The 18,429-nt window shown below is 35.7% G+C and overlaps 1 protein-coding gene across 1 annotated transcript in view; it reads right to left on the bottom strand.

The window, feature by feature from the left end:
- The window catches only part of LOC129227457 (uncharacterized), a 66,009-nt gene that overhangs the window by 6,695 nt on the left and 40,885 nt on the right, over positions 1–18,429 (bottom strand). The window contains exons 14-16 of the mRNA XM_054862019.1: positions 14,472–14,624; positions 11,887–12,044; positions 9,439–9,605 (exon numbers count right to left, since the gene is read on the bottom strand). Coding sequence (XP_054717994.1) covers positions 9,439–9,605; positions 11,887–12,044; positions 14,472–14,624 — 478 coding nt within the window. The remainder of the gene's footprint in view (positions 1–9,438; positions 9,606–11,886; positions 12,045–14,471; positions 14,625–18,429) is intronic.

Genomic DNA, 18,429 nt, shown 5'->3' with positions numbered 1-18,429 from the left:
AAAGTTCGTTATTATCATTCATGCAAACTATGCATTTTATTGTTACTGCTATTTTTTTTTATGGTGAGCTTCAAAAAACATGTTGTACCTTAACTTTTTGAGGCCAGTGTAGTTTGATTATTATTATGATTTAAAAAGCAACAAATTGTTAAACATTCCTTTTCAGAATAGTGTGAAAAAATGCCATTATGGAATTTGTTCTCTCATATTTTCAATATGTTTTACCTGAACTGAAATAAAATTTTAGAAGAATTTATTCAAAAATGTTTCTCTTCTGGCCTCAATTTCTGGAAATTCTAAAGAACAAACTTTATTTTTTCAACAAAATAAACAGCATGGACCAGCATGGACTAAGTGGCAAATTCATTTAGTAAAACTTTGTTTTCTATTTTTTTCTTTTCTGTAAGCTTGGAATAATTACAGTCGAGTCCCAACTTACGCGAGGGATGCGTTCCGAGACCCCTCGCGTAAGTCGAAATTTCGGTTGTGGAAAAGGGTATGAAAACGACGTGTCGATAAACATAAGCAATTATCTTAGACACTTGTAAACACAATTTAGACTGCTTTAAATCAAGCCTTAAGTATATAACAATGTTTAAACTCTGCCATTGCTGGTCCCAAGCCCGGATGAGAAAAGAGGAGGGTGTCAAAAGCTCCATGGCATAACTGGTGCTGGTCAGTAGAGCCGAAAGGTTCTCGACCAACCAGGAAAGGCAACCCAAATCTAAGGTGTTGAACCGTGCCGATGGAAATATAGCTTACCATATGCCAACCGGGGTTATAGTTTGTCACAAACGGTCCCTCGTGGCTTGGCAAACCACTTTGAATTCTGCCTTCCGCCTGTAGAGAGGGTCAATTCGGGCGGTGACCGTTTACCTACCCTCCGTTTTCCTAAACACGGGTAGACACAAAAATAAACAAAAACCTGGCGGTGAAAACCGCCCAAAACAAAAAGTTGACTCATCCTGGGATATCTGGACGCAGCCAACCCTCACAGAAACTATCTCTGCTCCTGAAAAGCGGTCAGCAGACAACACTAATAAAACTGTTTTCCAGGAACCTCCTGCAGCAGCAATGAACACTGAAATACCTGGTCCATCCGATACCTCCAAAAAACTGTCCAGCCGGCAACCAAGAAACCGGCAGCGAGCCATCAAGTTTCAACAGAGCCTGGAACATGGATTGCAGGGCACCCCATCTACAAAGAGGGTCCTATCGGAGGGTTCCACCCCTTCACCATCTAATGTAGCCCAGGTCAAGAGACCTAGAGTCTCCTATAGCCAGGCTACATCTGCCATTAAGTTGGCTATCACCAAGAAAGGTTACCCGGGGGATCAACTTTCCCCGGATGATGCCATTGGTATCCAAAGGGACATCGATGCAATCATTGATGATATCCCCCCAACGACAACGTACCTCAATTTGTAGCTGTCAGTCTTTCAAATGGTGCGCTGGTTATCCAGTGCACCAATAATTTTGCTGCAGATTGGGTACATTTGCACTTCAATGGGCGCACTGCAGGTGACTCTGAACTTGCAGTGTTGCCCTTTAAAGACCTTGTGAAACCGGTGAAGATCGCCTTTAAGACAAGGGATATCTACACCCTGAAGCAAGATAAAGTCTTGAAACGACTTGCTCGTCTCAACCCCAGTCTCAACACGAGCAGCTGGAGGGCTAGAGACAAAACGGTTGTTAAAGACAACTATGTCAGGTGGATCTTCGAGGTGGACTCTGGTTCAGCCGAGTTCATTAAGAAGTCCAACCTGGAATTGTTTGTTGGGGGTTTTGGCAAGGGTCTGTGTAAGATCCTGCACGATCCCAACACACAAAATGCTCCTGGTGCAGAAACTGCCTCATCCAAGGACTCCGATGTTTCATTGAAGCCCAGGGATAATGTGGAGGTAGTTGAAACTCCTGCTGGGAGCAATGTTCAAGATCCTGCAAAGATTGAAGGGGTGGAAACTTCGGTGGATGGGACACCATCTGAATCCACTCCTACCGTAAGTATTGAGAGCAAAGATAATGGTTCTAACTCTCCTAAATCCACTACAAGTTCAATTACGAACTTTATGGAAAATCTTGACGTTTCGGATGCAGATTCCGATGTCACGTTAACGGATGAGACCCTCTTGCAGGATACTCATCCTAACAAAGAAGCTGCCCCTTAGTGGGTCCCCGCTCTCTGCAATGGAGGTGCTTGGCATCATAGTTGCGCAGCTTAACCTTCATTATTGCCAGTCTGCTACTGCTCTTCTCAGTAAAGACTTGGCTGAAGGAAGAATTGACATTGCCCTAGTACAGGAACCCAGGGTTAACCACGGGAAAATCCTCGGTCTGGAGAGCTGTGATAATCTCTTCTATGATCTGACTTGTAGTAGACTGAGAGCCTGCATAGTTGTTAACAAGCACCTGAATGCTCTCTGCCTACCGAAGTTTCTTGACGGTGATAATGTCGCCATCCGAGTATTTAATGAAGATGGTGCTTTGGCATGTTTCATGTCAACTTATCTACCCTATGAGGATGAGATTCCTTTAGCGACCTCAGCCAGGAATTTTGTAAAATTCTGTGTGCATGCAAGGCTGAAGTTCATTATTGGCTAAGACGCTAACGCTCACCACATTGTGTGGGGAAGCAACAAGAGAGGTGAGGAACTTTTAGAGTACCTGCTAGGTAACAACCTAAATATCCTCAACAGAGGTGATAAACCTATTTTTATTACCCGAAACAGATGTGAAGTCATTGATCTAACGATATGTAATGATAGAGCACTGAACTGCGTAAGTGATTGGCAGGTGTCAGACTGGATTACCCTATCTGACCATAGACTAATCCTTATGACTTTTTCAGGTCCTGCACTAAGCGTACTGCAGGAGGAATGGAATCCCAAACAAACATCTTGGGATTCCTATCGGGAAGATCTAAGGGTCTCCCTATCAGGTAAGAATTTCAAACTTACTTCGTTGTTACACTTGGAACTAGCAGTTGATTCACTTCAACATTCTATACTCCAATCTTATCAACATAATTGCAATGCAATCTCCACTAGTTTACCAAGAAGTTTCTTGGTGGTGTAAAAATCTTAGTGGATTAAGAAAGAATTGCAGAAGACTTTTTAATAAAGCCAAGAAGACGGGCGATTGGTCTTTGTACCATGAAGCTCGCAATAAATACAATAAGGCTATAAGAACCAGTAAACAGGATAACTGGAGACAGTTCTGTAGCCATTTGGACAGCATCTCTCGCGTTGCTAAACTCACGAAAATACTCTCTAGAGACAATTTTTGTCAGCTGGGTTCCATTGAAAAGGAAGATGGTTCCTTTACTGATGACAGGGAAAGTACTCTAACAGAGATGTTTAGGTTACACTTTCCTGGCTCTGTAATTAAAGATGACGAAAGTCATCCTGATATTCCGCTATCCCCCTTACGTGGTAGTAAGGAAAGGTGGAAACTAGCGGGTGAAATTGTGACCTCTGGTAAAATTGAGTGGGCCATTAATTCATTCAAGCCTTTTAAATCTGCTGGACCGGATGATATTATACCTGCTCTTCTGCAGAAAGGTGTGGATATTATCACACCACATCTTTGTAGGATCTACAGGTCCTGTCTTGTTTTTGGCTATGTGCCTTATGCTTGGAGAACTTGCAAAGTAACTTTTATACCCAAGCCTGGTAAGTCAAACTACAATGTGGCGAAAGCCTTTAGACCCATCAGTCTTACCTCTTTTCTCCTAAAAACTCTGGAGAAACTGATTGATAGGCACATCAGGGATTGTGTTTTGAAAACCAACCCTCTTTCTAAGTGCCAGCATGCTTATCAGCCTGGAAGGTCCACTAAGACTGCACTTTATGAGCTAACAACAGCTCTGGATAATGCAGTCAATGGACAAGAAGTAGCTCTCGCTGCTTTCCTTGACATTGAGGGAGCTTTTGATAAGGTCCCTACTGAGACTATTAACGATTCTCTCGCACACAAGGGAATTGATCCCATGATATGTACCTGGGTTAATAGTCTGCTAACAACCCTTACGACAAAAGCTTGCATGCTGGGCAGAACTATGATGGTGGGTAACTGCCGTGGCTGCCCACAAGGGGACGTTCTCTCCCCTTTGCTTTGGTGCCTGATGAACTTCTGGAAAGAATTCGTCGCAAAGGTCTGCACTGCATTGGCTATGCGGACGACATAACCCTTGTTATTAGGGGTAGGTTCCATGAAACTGTTACAAATCTCATGAGGTCTGCCCTTAAGGAAATTGAAAAGTGGTGTTTGGAGGCAGGTCTTACGGTCAATCCGAATAAGACTTATTTGGTTCCCTTCACTCGTAAACATCTCAAAGACTTGAAGATATTTAAGTTCTTTGGTTCGCCTCTTGCCTACTCAAGTGAGGTCAAGTACCTGGGTGTGATCTTTGACAAAACTTTGACATGGAATTCTCACCTTAAGCAAATTACCGATAAGGCCAAGAGAATCTTTTGGTCTTGTAGACGAGCAATTGGTATTAATTGGGGCTTTTCTTCAAAAATCGCTCACTAGGTTTATACTAGAGTAATTGTACCTACGGTTACGTATGGGGCAATTGCCTGGTGGGATAAAACCTGTACCAATACAGCTGAGGGTTGCCTCGTCAAAGTACAAAGGATGGCTACTATTACTATCACTAGTGCCATGAGAACTACTCCTTCCCATAGCCTTGATCTACTTCTAGGCCTTCTTCCGTTGCATAAGCAAGTGGAAATGGAGGCGATTCTGTGTGCATACCGCCTCAAGGGTCTCTGGAAGTCCCGTCGTTACCTGTCTCTGTACGATAAACTGTGTGCAAAGACTAGTAAGCATCCTTACTTTATGATGCCTTCTGACTGGATGTTAAAACAATTCAGCATTGTATCAATTATAACATTGTGTTTCCGTCCAGAGAGCAATGGAAGGATATACAGGATATCATTGGCAATGCACAAGAAATCTGGTTTACAGATGGTTCCAAGACTTCGTCTGGAACTGGTTCTGGTGTATATTGCAGCAGCAATAACACTAATCTGTGTTTCTCTGTAGGGAAGCTAGATACTGTCTACCAGGCAGAAACTTTAGCCATATTGGCTTGTGTAAACAACTGCCTAGATCGAGGCCTAAGCGGGAAGGTTATCAGAATATTCTCTGATACCCAAGCTGTGTTAAAAGCTCTCAATCGTAACTGTTTTACTACCAAAACAGTTTGGGAGTGTCATAATGCACTGGTAAGACTAGCTGGCAGTAATAGGGTCTCCCTTTATTGGGTTCCTGGTCACCGTGACATTTTAGGTAACGAATTGGCAGATCAGTTGCTAAACAGGGCTCCAATGTACCGTTTATGGGACCCGAGCCTGTCCTCTGCCTGCCCTACAATGCAGTAAGGACCATTGCAAAGAACCTTCTTATGGATGAATCTTATGGCCTGTGGTTTCAGTCCGAGTCTCAAAGACAGGCCAAGACTCTGAGCCAGCAGCCTCCCTGGCTCAGGTCCAAGGAACTGCTTAACTTGAGCAGGAATGAGATCAAGAAGTCTGTTGGGTTACTAACTGGACACTGCTCTCTTAATAGGCACCTTAATCTGATGGGTGTTATTGACAACCCTTCGTGTAGAGGATGTCATATGACTGATGAAAGCTCAAGTCATGTGCTATGTGAATGTGACTTCTACTCTGCACAAAGATTTGAGCACTTGGGATACCACTATGTAGATCCCCGGGAACTGCCTAGAATTTCGGTTAGGCAAATGCTGAGATTTATTTCTGTTACTGGGCTCCTTTAGTAGTCTAAGCGGGGATAGTACAATAGACCTGTGGTCTCGGTGCTCGCGCTGTTTTCAAGCGCCCTCCCTTTTCACTTCATACTTCATAACAATGTTTTCCACATGAAGAACTGAACTTATGCTGCATTAAAAAAAACTATGTTATTCAATATAAAATACTGTTATGATGTAAAAAATGAAAGATCAATAGGAGGGAGAGACAAAGTGCAATATTGCATGTACAGTATGCAATAATTATTATAACTAGGAAATGTCACGCTGTTACACTACTCTGCAGTGGATAAGCTAATAATAATTACTATAACTAAAAAACTGAAGATGATGATGGTTGGTACTGTGAAACTCATCCGATCGATAGCAATGTTGTTCTGCATATCGAGATTCTTCACTTTTTCTCTTTTAAGGAACTTTCTCTTCTTTAGCTTAAGCTGACACAGCACGTTTACTATGTCAAATTAACTTTCACATTTAGAGTGGTGTTATTTGTATCCACTATCAAAGCGATGATTTGACTAATACTGTGTGGGAACTTTCGCACTTCAGTGATGCTAAAGGGAGGAAATCCTTTCACAAAACTGATATTTAGAAGCCAATACTGAAGATGATACTACGCGCAGCGATTCCTTGGCAAAAACTTTCATGTTCCAGGCGAGAAATTCACGTCAGCTCTAGAATTCGTTTCTCGAGAAAAACTCGTGCTATAGCCGTTTCGCATAAGTCAAATCGCGTTGTAGCGTGAGTTGACTGTATTTGTTAACTTGCTGGTTTAATTATGCTTTTCTTAACTCATTTTGGGACTAATTTACTTTTCTGATTCTAAGTAAAAAATATATATTTTTTTGCTTTTCATTTCAATTTAATTTTTTGTTTGCTTTGATTTTTTTTTAACTTTATTTTTGCATTTATGAAGGACACTTATTTATTATTTTTTTTCATGATCATTTTCAGGTGCTATATTTCTTGTACATCATTTCTGTTTTTGTTTGACTTTGCTTGTACTGTTGAAATTTTACTTATTTTTGTTTGCTTTTCAGCTTTTTGTATAAAAAGTTTTGTTCCCTCATGACCTACTTTGTCAGTTTTAAACTATTTTTATGGTCGTAAAATGCATCTTATTATTATTTTTTTTATTGTTATGTGTAATAAGTGGATTTTTTTAAATTTTAGTCTATCAATAGTTTGAATTTTCTCTTAATCTGTTGTACTTAACCTCTTGAAGTTTTTTCAATTGTTTTAATTTTTGTATTCACTTATTTCAATTTTGTCTCACTTGGTCTGTTGATTTTCTGCTTTTTTGCCTTTCATTCACTATGGTTAAAATTACTCAACCTCTTCTAATTGGCTGTATGCCACTTCCAATTCAAATCTTCTGCTCCTTGTTTATCCCCTAATGAATTCTAAAACTTCTCTGGCTCATTTTGTATTTGCTATTAGCTATTGTAATTTTTATTTGCAATATTCATTGGTTACTAATTGGTAAATACTTGTTATTTAAACTGCTTTCTGTCTGAACCTGTCTCTTTTGTTAGATGTTCCTTCATCCATAAGCTATTCTGCATTGTGCAACCTCTAATATGCAATAACTTACCTTTTTTGTTTTTGATTGGTTTTACTTTTACTAATTATTTATAGCTAACAATTGTTAAAATTGAAAAAAAAATATTACTATGAGTCAGTTGTTAACATTATTCAGGGTGGGGACAGGAACTGGAAAAAAAAGTTCCCTGACTTTTCCCTGATTAAGTTCACCAAATTTCCCTGGTTTACATTATCAATGACAATGCTTTCCTTTCTTTCCCGTATGTGAATAGCATTGCATATTAAATAAAATGCAGTGTTTAGAACGGTTTAAGCTGTTAATTAAAAATATATTTTGAAAAGATGCTTCTTTTTTTGGTAAAAATAGTGTTCTAAATTATCGACAGAGAAATATTGTAGGAAATCTAAAACAAATACTTTACTTTCAGGGACCAGTTAACATAAGAATTCTAAGAAATTATTAAAATCACTCTTAAAGAAATATCTAATCATGATAAAACTAAAACAAATTTAAATGGAAATAATCTTGAACTGAATTTTCAAGCAGTATAATTGTTGCTGCAAGAATAACAAGTGATAGTTAAAGTATAGAAGTAATATAGTTTTACTTACGTAAATAATACTGCCGTGTTCAGGTAAACGGCAGTATCTGCAATACTGCCGTGTTCAGGTAAACGGCAGTATCTGCAGAAATTAGTTTTCGAGATATTTGAAGAAATGTGTGGTGAATACAATACTGACAATAGGAAAATGTTGGAATTAGACCTTTTTTTCGCGCCTCTTTTTCAGCGGAAAGCAAATAAGCGAGTATGTACAATAAAGATAACGTACAATAGATGACAAAAATGCAAAAAAAAAAAAAAAAAAGAGAAATGTGCAGTTACTATCCTTTACTTGCACAGGGCAGAATAGACATATTTATGTAAAACAAATTGAAATCTTTCAACAACCAATCATATTGAGCTATTCTCTAATCAAAAACTTAGGTTTGAATGAATGATTACAGCATTTTAACTATTAAAAAATAATAAAAATATGTACTTTGTATACAACTCAATTTCAAATGATTTCATTAGTTGTCGGAAAAAAAATCCCTTAGATTACTTTTTAGTAACAAACATTAAAATTCAAAAACAATTTCAAAATGTTAATGGTTTTAAAATAATTCGAAAACACACATAAAAAGCTGCAATATGAAATCATAACCTCCATTTTTGAAGTCAGTTCAAAAAAGAGTTTTAAAGTCTGAAAAAAAAAAAAAAGATTTTCAGTCAAAATTCCATTTTAACAATTAAATTAAAAAACGCCAAGTGATAACTTTTAAGATTTTTTCCAGCATTAATTTAAAAAACAAAGATTTTTTCTTGAAATCGTGATAACAGTATGTAATTAGTTCAAGACAATGAGTAAAGGCAAGGGAGCAAAGTTATTAATTCATCTTTGCCTGAAGGGTTGTTTATTTTACGTAGCTTGGAAAGCTTGGAAGGAAAATTCAAGCAAGGAAAAAAAAACAACTTTACAGACACAGAAGCAGTCTTAGGAAGTTCATCCTGAGATTGAATACTTTGACCTTGAGGAAAAAAGATGCACAAATATGCCGCACTGTATAATTGCACCTCATTAATTTTACTTTTTTAAGACAAATAATTGGCGGAAAATTCATAGGTTGCAATTCAATACTTCATTTTGCAAGGAAAAAATTTTTTTCTTCATCTGATCAATTTCCCCTGAATTATTATTATTTTTTCAAAATTCCCTGATATTTCCCTGATTTTTCCCTGATCTCCCTGATCCGTCGCCACCCTGTCATTGCATTTGAATGTTTATGCTGCAAAAATAATGCTAAGATTAACAATTTCATTAAATAAATTTGACATTTATTTTATTTTATTTTTTGAGCAAACTGCAGAATTGAGAGGTATTAGATCGGTGCATGCAGAACAGAAAAACGAAATACAGGTCAAAACTTAAACAGATGACAAGGCTGAATTTTTCATAAGTTTAATTTAAAATGACAGAGGGTTAATTTTAAATGACAAAAAGGAATTATCTTCATCAAAAACAAAAAGTCGAAAAAAACTAAAAAATTCATCCCTAAAAGAAAGCATAGTTACCTGTTAAAACAAGTCATTGCAGCCCAAGCTATAGCATGCTGTAAATTAAACTTTGGATTTTTCCCTTCTTTATCTAATACTTTTCCAGTAGCTGAATTAAATCGTGGTCGAAGTCCATAAAGTGAAAATAAAATAAATCCCTGATCATCATAATCTGGCTTAACATTCTATAAAAGAAACCATTTCAAGATATATAGTGAAAGAACGATATGCTTATATAATGCATGTCATTATTTATTTCGAATGTATAAAGTGAAAGTATACAAACCAATTAGATTTTTTTTTTTTTGCAAATTACGAGACAAATGAAATCAAGTTATTAGCAATAAAAAATTAGTTAATAAAATGACAGAAAAGTTAGACAAAGTATTACACACATACATACAACAATGCTGCTAAATGTTGTACTATAAAACATCTTGTATTTAATGTAACCATGCATTAACATATTAATGTAAATTCAAATTTCAAATTATGTATCTGTTTGCTAGCATCTTAAATATTGTTAAATATCTCATAGGAGTATTAAGTTTATCATATTTTATTTACATACATTGACTTGTTTGTATGTTTGCTTTCAATGAGTTATTTTCTATTCTACTCTGCAAGCATACTGCTATGCACAATTGTCACTTTAAAACATTACACTTAAGTACAAGACTCATATTTAGAAAAAAAAAGAGAGAAAAAAAACTACCTGACAATGGAAAGATTAAAAAAATCAAAACAATGGAATAATTTGTTAGTTCTGCCCAAAAACTTTTTTGTGCGGTTGGCATCTTTTTAATTATCTTCATTAGCATTGAAGAACTACTGACAAAAAGATGAACAAATAAATAACTAAATTAAATAAAAAAATACATAAAAGCAGTAATTTTAATTTCTGAAATAAAAATAAAATTTCTAAATTGAAAAAGTATCTAATAATAGTGTTTTTACAATTTTATAACTAAACATCCTAAAAATCATTTGTTGAGATAAACTATATAGCTTTATTCATTGCTATAATCAGTATTGAAATCATTGGTGGTTTTTTGGAACAAAACTAGATAAAACTACAAATATAACTGGGTTGCTTATTGGACTGATAGTCAAGTGTGGTTGATTTGAACATTTCATATTATTTATATTTCCAAATTATTTCATTTCTATGCATATAGTAATTTCGTAATAAGCAGAGCTAGTTATATAATATCGATAAAATCTTGGAACTCTTGGCATTAAAAAACATAGGCCTTACTACAGTTTATAGCAACTTTGTAAGGCTCAGACTTGCCAACTTTTCAAAACTGGTCTCAGTAAAACTTTTTGCAAAGCATTTAATAAAACTGAGACAAATTAATTGGCGTAATATAACATTAGATTATGCATGTGTAATACTAATATAAGAATATGATAAAATTTATTATGTACTTGCAATATTTAAATAAAGCAAATTACTGCAGTTTTAACATAAAATTGAATTTTATTTTATGGAAAATATACAATACTAAAAAAATATGAAAATTAATTTTCATGTAATTTTTCCAATAGTAATCTTTCAGAAGTGTAATAATAATAAGTGGAAAGTTTCCCTTCCTTGAAAAGATATTTACTTTTCAAATTCTCAAAACTCAAGTTGAGAGTAAAAAAATTTTAGAAGCTCAATTCCAATCAATAATGCATCAAATATTGAAACCAAATGTCAATTTACTGTATTGTGAAAATTTTTATCAAACAAATGCTGATGTTAGATGATGCTTCAAATTAAAAAAAAAAAAAAAAAAAACTATTTGTAAGGTATACCACTATTTACATTTTACGAGATAAAAAGATGCATTTATATTTGAAAAATATTTTCAAAATCAGCAGCTTTAGGATGTGAAAAAAAAAAGCAGCTGAATTTAATAAAACAGCAGTGGCTTTTTTTTTTTTTTGAATTCATTAAAATACTCTTCTTGGCCGCTCCAGAAACTTAGGGGGGGAAAAAAAACAGAGATGAACTTACATAAACAAAGCTGTGAGTGGCTAGGGTTGGCATATCTTTCCAGAGAGCAAGCGGATTGAAACAAAACAGCTTCCTTTTGCCGCCAGCTAGGGGGTAAAATTATCTGTTGGGCAATTTTGACACAATCTAGCAACACCGCAGTGGCATAAATGCTCTGAAGAAAAGACGAGACAAAATGGGGCAAAATGGCCAGTTGCGTTTAAGAGGTAGCTTGGGGTAACGGAACGCTTTATTTGGATACTTTTCAAGCAAAGCTGAGTTTTATTTAATTTTTTGGGGAGTTTTTTGGACAAACAGTTATGATTTGATTGAAAAAAAAAACATTTCCAAAGCAAACCATAGCTAAAAACCGTAAAAATCGGGAGTCTAGTAAGTAACCCGTAAAGTTTAAGTGACATTCGTGAATTTTACGGATAATCCATAAAAGTTGGCAAGTCTGAAGGCTGAAAAAGTAAACTTACTTTGGGTTCATCTGACCAATCAGGTGCTCGTTGAGGACTGTCTAGTTCTAGATTTTCAGTTACGAAACTTACAACTTGCGTGTTTCCGTTTCCTATTTTTGTCTCTTCTCCGGGAAAAACTTGAGCTAAGCACTGCAAGTACCTGCCCTCAAGAAACACTGGAAAAATATTTAGCATGTCAAGGATTTTGAACAGTCAATAATCAAGATGCAATAAACCATAAATCTATGAAATATCAAAATTATTTAAATTGATGTATTTCTCATCAATGAGCCTCAAATTATATTTTTAGTCATGGATAAGACAATCATACTTCCAATACAATGTGCTTTTCTTTTTTTAATTCATCCATCAAATAAAAGTTATTTAAAATCAAAACTAATATCTTTGGCCACCAAGGACAAGTAAACAGGGATGGTGACAGGGGACGGGGGCAAGCAAATGCATGGGGGTTCAGAACTCACAAGGGCCCAGAGAGAGAGAGAGAGAGACTCAAAGGGGGCTGATGAAATTAAAAACATCCCAGTGCTTAAAATATACACTCATTGTTAAAAATGACTTCAAATGCTTTACAGCTGCTTTTTCTACCAACGAGACATGCTTAATGTGCAGAGAATAATTAGTTTAGCTTAATTCAAAACCAATTGTAAACACTGAGGGCGGTGGAGTGGCTTTGAGAAATTTCCAAGAACCGTGGTCCCTGCAACTCTTCCTCATCACAGGTTACAACGTGACTGAATGGTAAACAATACGCCTGTTGCTTTCAAACTCGCGTTTCAGTGCTGTTTTTATGCTCGTGTGATTGGTTTTGCACGATTCTATGTTATTTTTAGAAGATTAATTTAACCGATAACTTTCATTTACTTTTTTTTCTAGTTTTTGTATTGCTAGGAGCCCGGACTTCTTAATTGCACAGGGGCTCAAAATCCTATTGCTGGTCCTGTAAGTAAACCATTTTCCTCTGTTCTTAGGATAATTTAATGCAATCTCTCTTGATAATGAATTACATTAAATTAATTTTATATACCAAATTTAATTTTCAGACTAAAACAAAACCATTTAATGTGAAAACTAAAAAAAAAAAAATACTCATGCATCAAACGAGGGGAATGGAGGAAAATATTTCAATTCTTTTGATTTAAGTCAATTTATATAGCATTGCTATCTTCACAAAACTAATAGAATTTTGAAGTTAAGCTTTTAATGGGAAAATTAAACACAATAAAATCCCAATTATCCGCAGACGGCATAGCAGCAGTTTTTCACACTTTAAATAACAAAATTCATTTTCGGCGATGATTAACTGAATGCAGATAAATGCGCACGTTTTAACTTAACAAGTGCAAAATCTCGTTTCAGACACTCTTATTTTTTTCTTCTGCCTCCCTTTCAGTGACATCAAACCTTCCAAGCTCACCGAAACAAGACTATTTAAAACTTGATTTTTAGAGCTATGCTACTTGCTGCTTTAAATCTACACTACTTAGGTGCATAAACGAGCGACTGGGCCAGTCTTGAAAGAATTCCCCTCCCCTCCTCTATGCATTTTTGGAGTAGCCTAATTTGATCTGCCGTGGTTAATCAGTTTGCACGATTTGCCCGTGTGTATGTGTAATCTGTTTGCAATAATGAGTGATCCTTTCTTAGCTTTTACAGGCATTTTTTACACACTGTTATCGATTTAGTTATAGCTTAAATGTATGCTAGTGTTACTGATCTCTTCAAGCTATTGCAAACATTAGCATCGTTTTCACCGAATTTGTGTATTAGCCGTGATTTCACTTATCCAAGGTTACCATTCAACACTGTTCCGGGGATAATCAGGAGTTTACTGAAATACCTTTAGCTTAAATTTTAGAACTTTTCAGAAGAACATCAAAAGCATGAAGGGGCCTAAAATTATATTTCCAAGAATTTACAATACTTAATCCATTCAAAAGGTCATTTTTCAAATGAAATTAAACTCTATCCTCTATAATAAGACTCATCTGAGGCTGTGAAAAAGACCTTTTTATATTTAAGTATAAATAAATTGAACTTGCATCATATCAAACTACAATTAATAAAACTCAATCTCTTATTATTTATGAATTTTATGCTTATTAATTTGATATTTCATTTTTTTAACATTTCATCTTTTCCCAAACCAAATAGAGAGCATGCATTTAAATTATGACTTAATAATTGCCAAAATGTGTATAACAATTTTACATTGGGATTATTAAAAGGCAAGTTTAAAAACAAATTGTTCCTCTCAGCCAGCTGTCTTACTATTGAGGTTTGAGTGTAAACCAAATGCGTTTCAACTATCAAAAGAATAAGCAGATAACTTCCTTCCATTATTATTTATTTTAAAATTTGTATTTCTTCAGAAATCTACTATTTTGTTACATTTAATACTACCACCAAAAGCTAATAAACCTACATGCAACTATAATCTTTTGAGCAATAAGTTTTATTACACAGCTTTTAAATAACAACACAATACCTTTACTGATTTGTGAAAGAGAGAAAAAAATAGACGAAGAAAACATCTAAGAGCTATACTAGATTAGGTTTAAGTTCTTTAACTATTTTAGACTCACAAGGAAGTCCAGAAACTTTATCCACAAGAACCATGAATCCATGATCTTTATTATATGCAACATATCTTTGATAAGGAAAGTCCTCCACATCAAAGCCTTCTTTTTGCAAATTTTGTTGAATAAGCTGACTTATGGTTGAATCACTCATGGAAGCTGAAAGCAAGAATTTCATTTCAGGCATGAGAGTACAATATGTAAAAAAAAAGTTTGAAAATACCTATAAAATTCAAATTTTGCAAAAAAGACAAGGAAATCTTATTTGTGCTATAAAAGTTCTATACAATATTCAAGAATACTTTTTTTAGTATAAGAACCCGAGGTACATTTATCCACTTTTAGAAAATCCACAAAATCCAAAACTTTTAGAAGAATTAGAGAAAGTACACACAATGTGTAGCATCCATCCCTGGCATTAATTTGGGTTTCTTGTTTCCACAAATTGCTCCTATTGCAATCATAATAGACAACAGTGGCGCAGCAAAAGGGGTGGGGGTGAACTCCCCCCTCCCGGAGCCATTGGTTTTAACATAAATGCAACAGTACAGTAAGTAAATGCAACAGTACAGTAAGTAATACAGTAGTTTATGCATATAAACTACTGTATTAGACATTGCATTTATGTTAAATCCAACGTCTAATACAGTAGTTTATAAAAGGGCCCTTCATATAAAAGGGCTTTTTTGATCAAAAAAAAAACCTTCAGAAGGTATTTTTGATCAACCCTCCCCTCCAAAAGGTATTTTTGATCAAAGAAACCCCTCCAGAAGGTATTTCTGACTGCAATGGCGATGGACAATACATATGGTTTTCAAACTCATTTTCAAATGAAAGAGCATGAAAAATTACATCCAATTTTGCCAATTAATTCACTGCAGTTATATTTAAAACACTTAATCATATTTAAAACACCTTTTAAACCAGGGGTGCCCATCCCCCCCAAGATCAATGGCGCAAATTCCCCCCCAAAAATTTTCTCGCTTTCGAATTGGGTTAAGCATAACAGTTTTTAGAGTGTATAATTTCCAGTCAAATTCACGGGGGGGGGGGGGGGGGGGGGGGCTAGCGCAAACAAATACCATTTGAATTGGAAGGTTGTTGGATTGCTGACCTGCCTTGCCTTCCCTAATTTTAAAACGTGGACCTTGACTAAACAAGTTTCGGGTACCCCTGAATTTAGCTACACCTTATTATTATTTTGTCAAACGTATTAATAATTACAGACACAACTTTCTGGCTTGGGATGGAGCCATTACTAGATGCATATACAATATGAACCGTAAAACGGAAATTTATTGTCCCTTAAATAGGGGGTGCGGGTAGTTTCTCCCCCGAAAAATTTTCGAAATTTTAATTTTAAAACCAGTTTTACACGATCTCTGGTGATGTTAGGGGAATAAAAGGTTTGGTGGTCCCTTCCCGGTAATTTTTCGATATTGAAACTTTAAAAGTGCAACTGTAAATAGTCTACCGTAGTGTTAAGGAGGACTTTCCTTTGTTTTCAAAATTGTAGTTCTAAAACTGCAGTTTTAGACTATCTGTGGTAAGGAAAGAAGAGATCATAGGGCTCGTCCCTAGAAAATTTTCAAAATTAAAGTCTTAAAAACGCTATCTATGGTTGGGGGACAAGCAGTTTTCTGAAACTGAAGTTCTAAAGTCGCAATTGTAGCCGACCTTTGTGACGTTAAGAAAAAGAGTTTTCGGAAGCTCTCCCGGAAATTTCTCGATATTGAAGCCCTAAAAACCAAATTTAAGACGACTTTTTAATAATGTTGACGAGAGTGGGGAGGAGGGAGAGGGACGCTTCTCTTAAATTTCCGAACTGTAGCTTTAGAAACGCAGTTTTGATATATCTTGATAATGTTAGCGGAAGGTGAATTTCGGTGGCTTTCCCCCGGCAATTTTTTGAAACTGATACTCCAAAAACGCAATTCTAGGCTTGTCTTTGCTCGTGTTAAGGAAAGAGGGGGGAATCAGGGGTTCTCTACAATAAAGTTTTTAAAATTGCATTACTAGAAACGCTGTCTTAAATGACTCTTGATGATAAAGAGGGTGTCATTCTGGCGTTACAGTAGGGGCGCTCTCCTGGAAGTTTTCCAAAATTGAAGTCGCATAGCGAAAAAAGATGGATCACACACACCATGACAGATATTTTTCGGAAATCCTCAAAAATGAATTCAGCTCAACTATTCTGCACACATCGAAAATCAGAACTCAAGAATTTTAGCGAATCAAATATCCAATATACATATCAGCTATGGGAGAAAGTAAATATGATTTACGAAAAATAATTTAAACACCTTAAAACTAACATCACTGAAAGTTTTAATAAAAATCATCTAATGATAATTTGAAACGATCAGTTTAAAAATGGTAGAGAAGATGGGAGTAAAGTGAAATGAGAAAATTCTTTATAAGCTTAAGCTAGTTAATGAAGAAAATATATAAATTGTCAATTGGAGGGATAAAAATGTGTAATTCGCAAACTTCAAAACTAGTTCTTAACGATTGAATCAATGAAAGACTAGAGCATACTGGTCAGACTTATAACAATCAATAAAACATTTTTGACCTCCCTCCCTCGCATCAATGTCACACGTATTCATCATGCAGAATAGTGCTACTTCCAGAAAATTTGTCAGATACTGAAAAGAAATCAAATCGTCTGATCCAACTTTGAAACGGACACCAACTTTATGCGGTCTGTGATGCACCTTTCATTGAAAAAGAGAAACGGTCATTAAATTTTGGAAAGAGTACCAGGGCCGTCGCTAGTTCAAAAACTCGGGGGGAGGGGGGGGGGGTGCGCTTTTGGCAGCCCTTTAATTTTTTCAAACTCATGTTTAAATATGCAGAGAGAGAGAGAAGATTTGGCTTCTCGTTTAGCAGGGATAGTCATATTACTAGACTTTAGTACTAGTAATATAAATGATCGTAAGGATAATATTCAATCAGAATCAGGGTGTCGGAGGTTTACCTTCTTGCATTATTTCGCAATTTGACGACATAAAAACGCAGTTTTAAACTATATTTTAAATTTGGGGGGGGGGGGGGGGGAGAAGAGTTCCAGCATAGCCTCTCCCGATAATTTTTCCAAATTTAAGTTCCCAACACAATCGTACGTTATATTTAATTATGTTCAGGAAGAGGGGTCCGGGAGCTCTCCCTCGGGAATTTTCAAGACTGTTATCTGAAAAACACAGTTTTAGACGATCTATGGCGATGTTAAGGAAGGAAGAGACTCGGGGTCATCGTTCTATAATTTTTCAAAATGCAAACTGTAAGCACGCATTCCCAATTGTGAATAATTTGTGATTGTGACGAAAGGGGGGGGGGAGTTTTGACGGGGCTCGCGACCAGAAATGTTTCGTAATTGAAGCACTAAAAGCGAGATTTAAGACATGTTTCGATGATGTTGTCGAGCACTCTCGAAAAAAATTTCGATCCGTAGAAACCGCAATTTTAGACAATTTTTGGTAATGTTAATGAGTGGAGAGATTCGCAGTCCTCCCCTGACAAATTTTCAAAATTGAAATTCAATTAAAGCTATGATAAAAGATTTATTAATACTAGACGTTATGCTAAAAGATGGGGTCTGAGAACATTTTTCCGGGATTTTTTCAAATTTTAAAAACTCATTTCTAGGCCAGCTTTGGGGACGTAAAAAGAAGGGTTAGGAGTTCCGCACTTTTCCTTTCAGTTTGGCTATGTCCTTCTTAGATTCGTTGTCAATTTTAATTATTGATAAACATATTGTGGTAATATTTTCTTCCAATTTTCCTTTGCCAAACACGATTATTTGCTTGGATTTTCCATAACAAAACTTTCAATTTCTCCCCTAATATTTTTGCTTTCTTGCAATACAAGCGTTTGCAGCCTTAAAAAAAAAAAAAAAAAAAAAAAGAACTTTTAATATTTTGAACAGATGTGGTAATTTTTTGCGATACCTTAGGTCTCTATT

This window comes from Uloborus diversus, chromosome 8 (genome assembly GCF_026930045.1).
Source record: "Uloborus diversus isolate 005 chromosome 8, Udiv.v.3.1, whole genome shotgun sequence".
In the NCBI taxonomy this organism is placed as follows: Eukaryota; Metazoa; Arthropoda; class Arachnida; order Araneae; family Uloboridae; genus Uloborus; species Uloborus diversus.
This window is presented reverse-complemented; position numbering and strand designations above follow the sequence as displayed.